The sequence below is a fragment of the Hylaeus volcanicus genome, unplaced genomic scaffold, assembly GCF_026283585.1.
Source record: "Hylaeus volcanicus isolate JK05 unplaced genomic scaffold, UHH_iyHylVolc1.0_haploid 13516, whole genome shotgun sequence".
Classification (NCBI taxonomy): Eukaryota; Metazoa; Arthropoda; class Insecta; order Hymenoptera; family Colletidae; genus Hylaeus; species Hylaeus volcanicus.
Window position 1 is genome coordinate 1 of NW_026531377.1, and position 11,134 is coordinate 11,134.

Below are 11,134 nucleotides of genomic sequence, written 5' to 3' on the forward strand. Positions count from 1 at the left end.
CGAACCACCCCTTTCAAGGTGTTACAACATTTTTGGGACACCCTGTATTCCAATAAGTTCAAGTGCAATAATAAGTATCGAGCCCTTAGTTAGTAGTGCCATCGGTGGGAAAACGTCCAAGTTTGTAGTAAAAATAGTTCTCATTGTTGCTGCTACTAGGTGGTGCCACTAACTAAAGGGTCGATAAAAAAAAATAGTAAACAAAAGTAAAATGTAATGTATTGAAATAATATATTGTATATAGTGTTATAAACAGTTATAAAGCAAAGAATCGTATTAATTATGGATTTATGAAAAATAAAGGTAATTGATTAAAATGTCGTCGATGGTGCCACTGCATTACCATACTATATACATATAGCGAGTGAAAGATTTGTCACGAGGCGCGACGTCATGACATTACTGAAGTTCTGAATGTATGTAAACAACATATATATTATTACATGGGAAGGTTAATTACGACGTGATAATCAGTGATAATTGTTAGTATTATTGTGCAATAAATAAAAAAAAAATACATGTCGAATTGAGTAACCTCCTCCTTTTCGAAGTCAGTTAAAAATTACGTAAAATGTATTATCGGAAAATAATTGGAAATACATTTAAGTATCTACAAATACTTACAAAATCTAATTATATTCCAAATATTAGTGTATTGAAATTAAAGAAAAATACATTCGTAATGGTTGGGCCACAAATGTCTAAAATAAAACGGCATTATGGCAAAACGTTTCAAGAGCAAAAGGATATATCACGAACAATACTTTTTGTCCTTTCGGGTAGTTTTTTGTTTAATTTATTCGATTCTGAAGAAACAAAAGATGATGTTGCAGAACTAGAAATGACAATTAAACGATCGATTTTATTAATTCAGGTTAAGTATAACATACATAATTTTATAATTTAATTTTCACTAGAATTATTGACAATGTAAACGCAACAAGAACGATTTAATTATAACAAATGTTTTATTTTAATATAATTTCAGCGGTACTTTTTTTCCCTTTTTAGAGGGGAGAATTTCCAAAAGCAGAACAAATGTTACATGTCGCTTTGCGACAAGCTCAAACTTTACAACATTATGATGGTATAACTTATGTATATGATGTAATGGCAAATCTTGCATATAGTATGAATGATTTTAAGAAAGCAGAAAAATTGTTTGTATCAGTTTTACAAAGATTAATATCTAAAGGAGCTTCACAAGATGATCTAGCTGTCATTCATATTAGTCTTAAAATTGCTACCATGTATAACAAAATGGAAGACACAGAGTAAGCAGTTCTCCAAAAAATATTAATATTTCATGTTATGTTTTCTTCATAGTTTATAATGTATACTATTTCATTAACATAGAAAAGCAGAGAATGGTTACAAGTTCTGTTTAAAAAATTTACAAAATCATATGGTTACTGACAGCGAGAATAGAGATGTTCTACAGTTGCTAGGTTTAACTCTAGAATCTTATGCAGCTATGCTCTTGTTACAATCACATTATACAGATGCTATGAATTATTTAACTCAAGCTTATGATATATCCGTAAAAATAAATGGTGAAGAACATGAGCAAACTGTTGTTCTTTTGAATGATTTAGGAACTGTTAATTGTATGGTAAAAGAGTATGATCAAGCAATTAAATATTTATCTGAAGCCACAGAAATAGGTAATAACAACACAAAAATAAATAATTTTATTCTTTATTGCAGAGTATTAAAAGTGAATTACAATATTTATAGGGAAAAAATTACCTGAAATGAGTGATATAGGTACTATTCAGGTCAACTTGGGAAATGCATTTATTATGAAAGGATTATATGAACAAGCAAAAAAAAATTGTATTGAAGGAAAGCGTTTAGGAAAAGCCAATAATCATAAAGAGTCTGTAATAGAAGCTGAAGAATGCCTAGAAAAGATAAAGAAACTAACATCTTTAGTATAAATATAAATGTAAACAAATCTTATGAAGTAATTTATTCCAAATGACGTATTATAGCTTAAAATGTATATTGTGAAAAAATGATAAACATTACATGTGATCATCTTTATTTTTATCCTTAAGTCGATAGAATTTTACTGTATTATATGATATCAGCTAGTATAATCCTAATAAAATTGATAACAATTGAAAGAAATTAAAAGCATAATTCTTCTTATAGTACAAAATAAACTGTGTACTTTATCTATATAAAAACATACAATTTTCTTCTTAATTTACAGTAAGTAACTTTCATGTAGAAAACATATTATAAATTTTTAAAACAAATGTTATATAGAACATTATAAGTGTTTTAATAGAAAGTAACTTTTACCAATGAAAATTGATATTTATATACAATATCAACGTTCAGATTAGGCGAATGTACAATTAACTTTTAAAAGACTAGTTAATTATTTTTTACACTATTTTTTATGAAATAAATTATTTTTATACTTTTAGCGGCATGTTTTTTTAGAGCCTTATATGATAGTAATATGAATTCTGGTTATTTTTTTTATAATTTCAAGTAGATGTGAATAATTACCAACAAATGCATTGTAATAAGTATATGAGATAACACTGTTTTCACTGGTATTCACCTTGCACGATGTATTAAAATTACTACTAATATCAACAATTACAAAACAATTAAAATCTTGTAAAAATCCAAGTTCTAATTTTAATTTTTTGTAATAATAGCAATTAAGATAAATTCTTATTAAATCATCACAATGTATTGACAACAAAAGACATAGTATGATTCTATTCATATTCTGCTATAAGCACCATCATATATACACCAACGAGAAGCGCAATGATTTCATTCAAAGACTGTACAAATTTAGTATCGGTTAAAAGCTCTGGTATTACAGAAACTGTTGCTATATAGATAAATCCTCCAGCCGTGAATGGAAGAATCCACATAGTTGCAAGATCACCTGTAAGTTCAAATTAAAGTTCAGGTTAAATATTACATAAACATGTTAAACATATCTTTGATTGTAATACTATAATTTATTCTCACCCATGCCCTCTGCTAGTAATGATACACAGGTTCCTAGTAGAGCACCTATTGCAGTAGTCAGTTGAAGCATCATGGCCTACAATAAAAATCATGTTACAAAGTGGTATTAAAAGCAATAATTTATTGTATTACTCGTCTTTCTTGTATCTTACTTTTCTTTTACTATAACCACTTTGTATTAAAATAGCAAAGTCCCCTATTTCATGAGGTACTTCGTGTAACAAAATTGTGAAAGTAGTAATATAACCGATATTATTGCCAGCTAAATAACTAGCTCCAATAGCAAGACCATCTGTAAAATTATGTAAAAAGTCTGCAACTAGATTTAAATAGCCTGCAATATTAATCTCATTCTGAGGATCCACAGATTTATCTGAATTTTTTTCTAATTTTTTGTCCTTTTTATCTTCCTTAGACACATTTTCTGTGACACTGTGTACATGTGAGTGATTATGATCAGTTTTTATGATCCTCACTGCTTTCTCGACAACTAGAAACATGATTATGCCTAAGAGTACACATAAACCAACAGACATATTGTGCGTATGATTATGTTCTTCGTCGCCATGGCTATGGGAATGTTCTGGCGTATGCACTTCCTTGGAAGGTTCATGTGAATGAGGAACTAGAGCATGAGGAATTAAATGCAAAAATGCATCTCCCAATAAGCCACCAGATGCAAAACTTAACAGTATCTTTAGTAGCGGCTCGCATTCCTTTGTGTTGTCTAAAGGAACGAAAAATAAAATAAGAAATGGTGCTGCTGATATAAGTACAGTTGATGTAATAGCTTTAAAAAACACTTCATTATGCGTTTTGTCGGATGGAATTGATTTCTCCTGATGACTGTGATCATTATACTCATGTGTATGCTGATGCTGATTTTGTAGATATGCTTCGTTAATTTCCTTGGAATATTTCAAACTTGGAGATTCATCATGTTCATGATGTTCATGTGCTTGACAAAGTGTCGGTAAGTTCAAAAGCATAAGCAATAAAAACATGCCAAGTAAAATTTTCGAAATCCATTTGTTGGTATGATTCCGTTCGTTATCATCTGCCGTTACGATCATTTCTACAACTTTGCAAATACTGAATAAAATATAACTGGTTCACGTATTGTTGCCGATATAGTGTTAACATCCGTGCATGAAAATTTAAGAATTTTTATGCAACTGTTATGGTAGTAAATGAGATAAAAAAAATACAGCCACGTTAAACAATTTGTTATCAAAGTTAGGTTATGTCAGTCTGGTTCAATCTTTAAAAATGATATACAATTAATGTTGGCTATCTTGGTTTACAGACATTGGCTATCCTGAAAGTTTATAATTTGAAATTTTGAAAACAATAGTGATTTTGATACCAAATCTTAATTAAAAATTGTGCACAATGATTAGTTTCTTATAAACTTATCATTAGTATAGATATAGTAAGAAGTTAAACGTTGTACTATTTTATAAAAGTTCGTTTCATTCGTACAAATAGTTCGTACAAGAAAATTCGTTATTCGTTGTATAAAATGAGACAATTGTGATTGGCTGAAGTACGCACTACGCGTACACACTCGTACGTATCGGTTGGTATCTGTCAAAGGCGGGCTTCGATGAGGTTAGTTAAGGAAAACAAAATTTTCACTGCGTAAATGTCTTCCACTTAAGAAATCTACGTGTTTCACTAATATGTCACACAATATCCTAAAATCTATGGGGCATGGATTTTGCGATGCCATCTTTTCCAGTTCACCTATTAATTTTGATAAGGAAAATACAAATTCTCTTAACAAAACGTAAGTTTACTTAAGTTTACGTAAGTAATAAATATTTATTCATATCTTACGAGTTATTAATTTTCTGTTTTCATTTTTCAGAGAAAAGATATGTTCTGGGGTATTTAACACACCTCAAAAAGGGACTGAAAATTCAAATGGAAACAAATGTTTAAAACGCGATAAACGTAAAATACTGCTTGATACTGAAGCAGTTAAAAATTCGAAGTTGACAAGTACACCTTCTAATGCAAATCTTGTTTGCTCCAAGTCTACAAATGCACTTCAGGGGAAACCAATTTTGTTTCCTGAAAATGCAGTACCTAATGAAAAATATAAAACTTCTAAAGTAGTGTCTACTACTTCATTAAATGATAAGACAGCTACTCTACATTTTTGCACACCTAAGCAATATAAATTACGTACTGTTGTAAATAATACAAAAATGAATGTTTTACCTTTAAGTAGAACACCCGTAAAACATTATTTTATCGACAATGCTTTGTCTGAATCTACTCCTGATTGTTTTAATACAGTACAAGTAGAAACACCATGTGCTAAAACACATGAAATTTGTGTAGAAGATCAAACAGTGTGCGATGGTGAAAGTAGTAATTTAATTGTGGGAATACGTGTTAGACCTTTAAATGCAAAGTAAGTTTTAATTAAATTAAATTAAATTAAATTTTTTGAATGCTGTATTCTAATCATTATTTTATTTCCATTACATTAGAGAATTAAATGACTCAAAGATTACATCAGTTGTACAAGTAAATGGTCAGAATGTTATTGTTAACTGTGATACTATTCAACATACTTTCATGTATGATCATTGCTTTATGTCACATGTGGATGCAACTAAATCTGACCATGCCAATCAAGAAACTGTATTTAAAAGCATGGTTTTACCATTAGTACAGAATGCATTTGAAGGCTACAATGTTTGTTTGTTTGCTTATGGACAAACAGGTTCTGGTAAAAGTTACAGTATGATGGGTCAAGAATCACTACAGATGAATTTAACACAGTTTGACGAAGCAACCGGTATTATTCCAAGATTTTGTCAAGAACTATTTACCAGAATACACGGAAATGTAAACACTAAAACAACAGTAGAAATTAGTTACTTTGAAATTTATAATGAGAAAATACATGATCTATTAACGAATGTTAACAATGGGGTAAAGAGAGCTCCTCTAAAAGTGAGAGAACATCCTGTTTTTGGTCCTTACATTGTTGATTTAAGTCAACATTGTGTACAGAATTATAAAGACTTACAGGTATGCCCATAACTATATGTAAGAAGATATTTCTTTAGTTGCAGGAATAACTGTATAATTATTGATATATAATGCTGTAAACACATTTATTTTAGACTTGGCTGAAAGTAGGTAATTCACAACGAGTTACTGCAGCAACTGGAATGAATGAAAAGAGTTCAAGATCTCATAGCATATTTAGTATAATATTAACACAAGCACAACAAAGTATTCAGGTAAATGAAGAACCAACAGATGCTAGTCGTCGTAGTAAAATTAATTTAGTAGATTTGGCGGGTAGCGAGAGACTAAGTCAAACTTGTGCCAGTGGAGATAGACTAAAGGTTTGTTTCACTCCATTTCAATATTTAATTATATTGAAATAATAATTGTTTCAGTACATACGTTTAATTATGTTTAACAGGAGGGTGTATCCATTAATAAATCATTGCTCACATTAGGAAAAGTAATTGCGTCTCTTGCTGAAAATATGAATAATCGGAAACGAGGTTTTGTTCCATATCGTGAGTCGGTGCTTACATGGCTGTTGAAGGTAAGTAACTTTAAAACAAATATATTCTCCATCCTTTAGCTATACTAATGTTAGAATAATACAAAAATACTATTTATTCAAATAATTTTGTTTATTGCTGTTTCATTGATAAAGCAGTTTTTGTAGCAATTTCAAAATATTGTGAAATCAATACTATTTTAACGTACAAACACTTATTTAAGATTAGTTATTGATCACTACTTGCATAAATTATACTTGTATCTTTTAATATAGTGTAACTTAATAACTATGTTAAGTACTATTTATTTTAGATAGTTCATTTAATATAGTTTTGTATGCAAATTCAGTCTTAGAGATTACTCAATTCTCCATTGAATACAATTCACTTAATTCTAATTTTTCATAATGGTTGAAGAATTTACAGTAACACAAGATAAAGTCGCTATATTTTGAATTCTTTCAAATTATTTTAAATTTTCTGAAGTTTTACTTTTATTTGCATGCACGTAATATCCGAGACAAAATTTTATCCTAAACGAGTTCTTAATACAGCATGAACCATACTCTGCTACTGTTTTGTCAGTGTTCATCTATGTATGTAAGTTTGTATCTGCATACATATCTATATACTAATAGAATATAATAGTAAGAATTTGTGCATTCTTCCTTCAAAATTATTTTTGAAAAATTTCAGTGTACAAAAATAAATTATTCTCATATCTTTATAATTACAGTAACTATAAATTTTAATCGGATCTCTCGTTAAATATTTATAGGCACTGTAACTTTAAATATGTTTTATAGATTTAGTGTCCAATTTAATGGTGTTATTGATTCGAGTCCTTGATTTTTTTTTTTATTCATTCGAAACTTTTAAAGTTTTATTTTCGGCTTTCGACGGCCGTTCGTCGATTTTCACTTTCTGGTCCCTATTGTTCGCGGTATCTTGTTCCTCTTCTTCTTCGTGAATTTCTTCACAGGAACTTCGCCGCGATTTGCCTTTTATGTAAGCTGCTAAACTTCTTCGTTTGCTTTCTCGGCACAAGTGACAGTTGTCTTTAGACAGCAGCTTTTGTTCGTGATGTTGTTGCAACACACGTTGGCAATGACTCTGCGTTGATCTTCCTAAAAAACAATCAATTTTTCTATTGCAAATTATTGCTCCGTAAGAAAATGTATCGGATGGTGTCTTGCCAGTCGCTAATTTATGTTGTTAAAAAACAGTTACATTTGTTAAAACTGTTAGCTCAACAATCTGTAGAATGTTGTACGAGTTCGGTATTTTTATATAAATATTATTAAATATCAAATATTTCTATGAACTCTAAAATTTCGTTTAGAAATGTAATAGCTAATTATTTAGGCTAATATATTTTTAAAACAGCAACTTATATCGACAGGTCTTATATATATATATATATATAAAAATGTTAAGTAGATCTTTTTCAAAGGTAACGTGCTTTGCTGCACGTAGACGTTTTAGCGATCCCCCCACTTGTGCTTTCAAGTCCTCGCTCTCCCAAGTTACAATCGTTTTTTACTGAATGGAGCAACGTGATCTGCTGCATGTACTCCTTTGCTCACTTTGTCTCACGTGAGCATATCCCCTGTGCAGCTTTTTAAAATCTGAGGTACATCTTGTTATCAGATTACAACGCGATAAGAAGAAGCGATCATCGTGCAAGATCGAAAGTGTCAAAGATAAAGATGAAAGCTTTACGAAGTCGCTATTAACGAGATCAATGAAATACATTTGCTAGATAAGAATAATCGAGAACTACATCTCTTATTTTCTGTTTTCTTTCTTTTTTTGTTTTAAACCTTGTGCAAGGCGCTCGATTGAATTTGATTATTTCATAACGATATTCGTTTCAGTCGCATCAGAAGATCTGTGCGAGACTCAGGTCGACAATCGCGACGCATCATTTATAAACTGACTAACTAGAAATAGACGCACGCACGGTCAGCAGAAATACACGAATCATCGAATCGTAGCTCGAGCTTTAAGACGAGACTTATACAGATCCAGGAATACCGATTCTCGTTAACCGTTAATCTCTTTTAAATGCGCAGCATGTAGATAATTTGTTGTTTCGCGAAGAGATGATTTCATTTCCTGCATCGTATTCATTATCGTGGGATATTTTACACCTTACTCATATTTGTTGCGTGTACCGGTTACGAAGAGTATTTTTAGATCCGTATATACTTCCGTCCGTTCATATGTAAATATAATGACGCGTACATAGTATCACAGTAAAATGTAAACAACGACACGAGATATACACAATAATAGCCCGTCTATTGTGAATGATAATCTCGATCGTTTGCATATTGTATTACACTCCTGACAATCGCAATCGTAAACATGTTTTTAACGTCCAGAATCGAACATGGTTTGATGCTGTGTTTATGTAATCATTGATATTCTCTGAAACATAACTTTCACAATATTATTTTCATGTACGCGATTTTACACGCAGGCATGATAACATAGATAGTTGCATTTTATTAATGAAAGTAATGTTATTTTTCAATAGAAAATAATTTCGTAGATAACGTTATTATAATTTATCGCTAAAACGCTAAAAATCAGGCAATGAATAACGTATTAACCTTTTGTAAATTGTGAAAGTTTATCTTGTCGCGAAACAGGCTAACCTGTTTATTTTAATAATGTTTGAAAAAAGTTGACGATAATGTGGTCCAACGTTTTCTCGTGCACAGTACGATTACGGTTGTAATTTATGAACACGTTGATATCTTTGAACCGTGATAATGATTATTTCGAAATGCAATGTATGATAAATAATGCAGAGAACTGCCTTCGAGCAACCAGTTCCCCAGCGATAACGCAAAGGGAGGGGTCAACTGCGTCGCGTAGAAATACCTGAGAGTCGTTTGCCGCGTACGATTCACGAGTACATCAATTGAAAATATGGAAATTATTTGCATTTATGACGTACAATAATATAAAAGACATACATAAAATGTACACAATGCTTATAGAATATATTCTATAATTAATATATGTAATATTATCGTTATTTCATTTTGCATAAGTGCGCATACATTTGTTTACGTTTAACATGTGTTTATTATATTATTTTACATAAAAAAAATGCATAAAATCCGCGTCTAGTCGTTTACCTTATAGATAAACGTGTTGTAATCAATCTTGCACGATGACGATCTTGTAGTACAGTCAGCGCAAACAAATTGTAGCATTCCTTCACATGTTTTTAACGATAACGAAAAACAAATGGCAGAAGTGTTTGTAAGCATTGACAGTTTTTATTAACAGTCCTCAGCGCGTTTACGAGATAACGGCTACAGGTATTAATTTCTTTGATGTACTGGAACCTTGCGAAAAATTAACACGTGTTTCCACACCCAGTTCTTTTTATCGATAGCATAGATATCCTTAGTTGGTACATTTACACGGAAAAAATAATACGATACATCGTTTAATTCCAATTACTGCTTAAGGCCCCCCTAGACCCAAAAAAAAAAAATCGATATTGCGATTCCAATCACGCGAGACTTCAATTGTCTGTTACAACGAATCGAGAACTTCGCAGCTTTTCTTTATCGTACCGGAACAAGCAACAGGTATTTGTTTACTATTGTCTCGGAACGTACCATTATGGAAGTAGTCTTTGTTCCAGGGCTGTTCATAGTCTCTGTACTGTTGATTTCTGAAGAAACCGTAGGTGAGGACCTCGGGGACGTAGACTAGATCCATCTTCGCTCGATATTCGTTTCTATCTAATTTTAGCTGCTTCTTATCGTGGAAGTCTAATCACATCTTCCCACGTGGACCGTCGTTGATCACGTTGTACCTTCGTTTCGAAGCAGGTCTCGTCCTAGACCACACTGAATATTTTTTTTCCGTACTTCTTCTACTGTTTGCAAATGTGATCGTAGCGAACGGGAGATTACTTAGTCGTTCTAGAATCGTAGCGAAAACCTTTTCAGTCGGCAACGTAGAAGGTCGTTTCGTAGGTAACTTTCTTCTCTCCCTGATCGAGGACAACTCACTGGTAAACGAACAGTGCCCACCTCGAATGTTATGAAATTCTATGGAGAAAAGCGATAGCCAAATGTCAAGATCACGTCGTGCTCGAATTGCTACGATGTTTTGCTTTGAACTAAAGAAGTACGAACGCTGAGAGCGCATAATGTTTATCCACCGATGTTTCCCTCTCCATCGGTGCTCTCGACTCTCCGCTCCTCTCAGCCGTTACACCGCACGCCCTTCGACTGCGCATTGTCCCCTCCATTTCCTCCGATCACCTTCATGAATTGCTTGTGGATTTCACGTATCCCAAACTGCGTCTTTCACGTTTACCGTCACGTCTTCCCTTTTTTTTTTCGACCTACAAGACACGGACGTTTATTGTAATATACAATCTTGAATTGGAATCTGAAACGAACCGATTTAGAGTAATTCGCCAGTTGCTAAACCAAGGATAGAGCATCTTCTTTCCTTTGCTCCATCTCCTATCAAATGCTATGGTTGTCCCAAAAATATTGTAACACATTGAAAGGGGTGGTTCGGGAGGTGATTTGAAACAACTTTTTCCTTAG

General features: G+C 32.0%; 4 protein-coding genes across 5 annotated transcripts; 2 read left to right on the forward strand and 2 right to left on the reverse strand.

Moving 5' to 3' along the window:
* The first annotated feature begins 27 nt into the window (after positions 1–27).
* LOC128882105 (tetratricopeptide repeat protein 19 homolog, mitochondrial-like) lies at positions 28–1,945 on the forward strand. Of its 2 annotated transcripts, none has more exons than XM_054133672.1 (4): positions 28–874; positions 1,012–1,274; positions 1,357–1,620; positions 1,708–1,900. In XM_054133672.1, the coding sequence occupies exons 1-4, from the start codon at positions 572–574 to the stop codon at positions 1,751–1,753; spliced, it is 876 nt and encodes a 291-aa protein (XP_053989647.1). In that variant the 5' UTR covers positions 28–571; the 3' UTR covers positions 1,754–1,900. The 2 variants fall into 2 exon arrangements, with proteins under 2 accessions (XP_053989647.1, XP_053989646.1); XM_054133671.1 differs by having other exon boundaries at positions 32–874; positions 1,357–1,664; positions 1,738–1,945.
* Positions 1,946–1,957: 12 nt separating this feature from the next.
* LOC128882104 (protein catecholamines up-like) lies at positions 1,958–4,241 on the reverse strand. The gene is made up of 3 exons (XM_054133670.1): positions 3,156–4,241; positions 3,004–3,079; positions 1,958–2,917 (listed from the first exon to the last, which is right to left on the reverse strand). Exons 1-3 carry the CDS (start codon positions 4,074–4,076, stop codon positions 2,742–2,744), a joined length of 1,173 nt encoding a protein of 390 aa, XP_053989645.1. The 5' UTR covers positions 4,077–4,241; the 3' UTR covers positions 1,958–2,741.
* Positions 4,242–4,533: 292 nt separating this feature from the next.
* On the forward strand, positions 4,534–6,626 carry LOC128882103 (kinesin-like protein KIF14). Its single transcript, XM_054133669.1, has 5 exons — positions 4,534–4,792; positions 4,874–5,425; positions 5,505–6,051; positions 6,147–6,374; positions 6,455–6,626. The coding sequence occupies exons 1-5, from the start codon at positions 4,686–4,688 to the stop codon at positions 6,620–6,622; spliced, it is 1,602 nt and encodes a 533-aa protein (XP_053989644.1). The 5' UTR covers positions 4,534–4,685; the 3' UTR covers positions 6,623–6,626.
* A 29-nt stretch (positions 6,627–6,655) lies between these two features.
* Positions 6,656–10,715, reverse strand: LOC128882106 (uncharacterized). The gene is made up of 2 exons (XM_054133673.1): positions 10,187–10,715; positions 6,656–7,669 (listed from the first exon to the last, which is right to left on the reverse strand). Exons 1-2 carry the CDS (start codon positions 10,287–10,289, stop codon positions 7,401–7,403), a joined length of 372 nt encoding a protein of 123 aa, XP_053989648.1. The 5' UTR covers positions 10,290–10,715; the 3' UTR covers positions 6,656–7,400.
* Between the last annotated feature and the right edge of the window lie 419 nt (positions 10,716–11,134).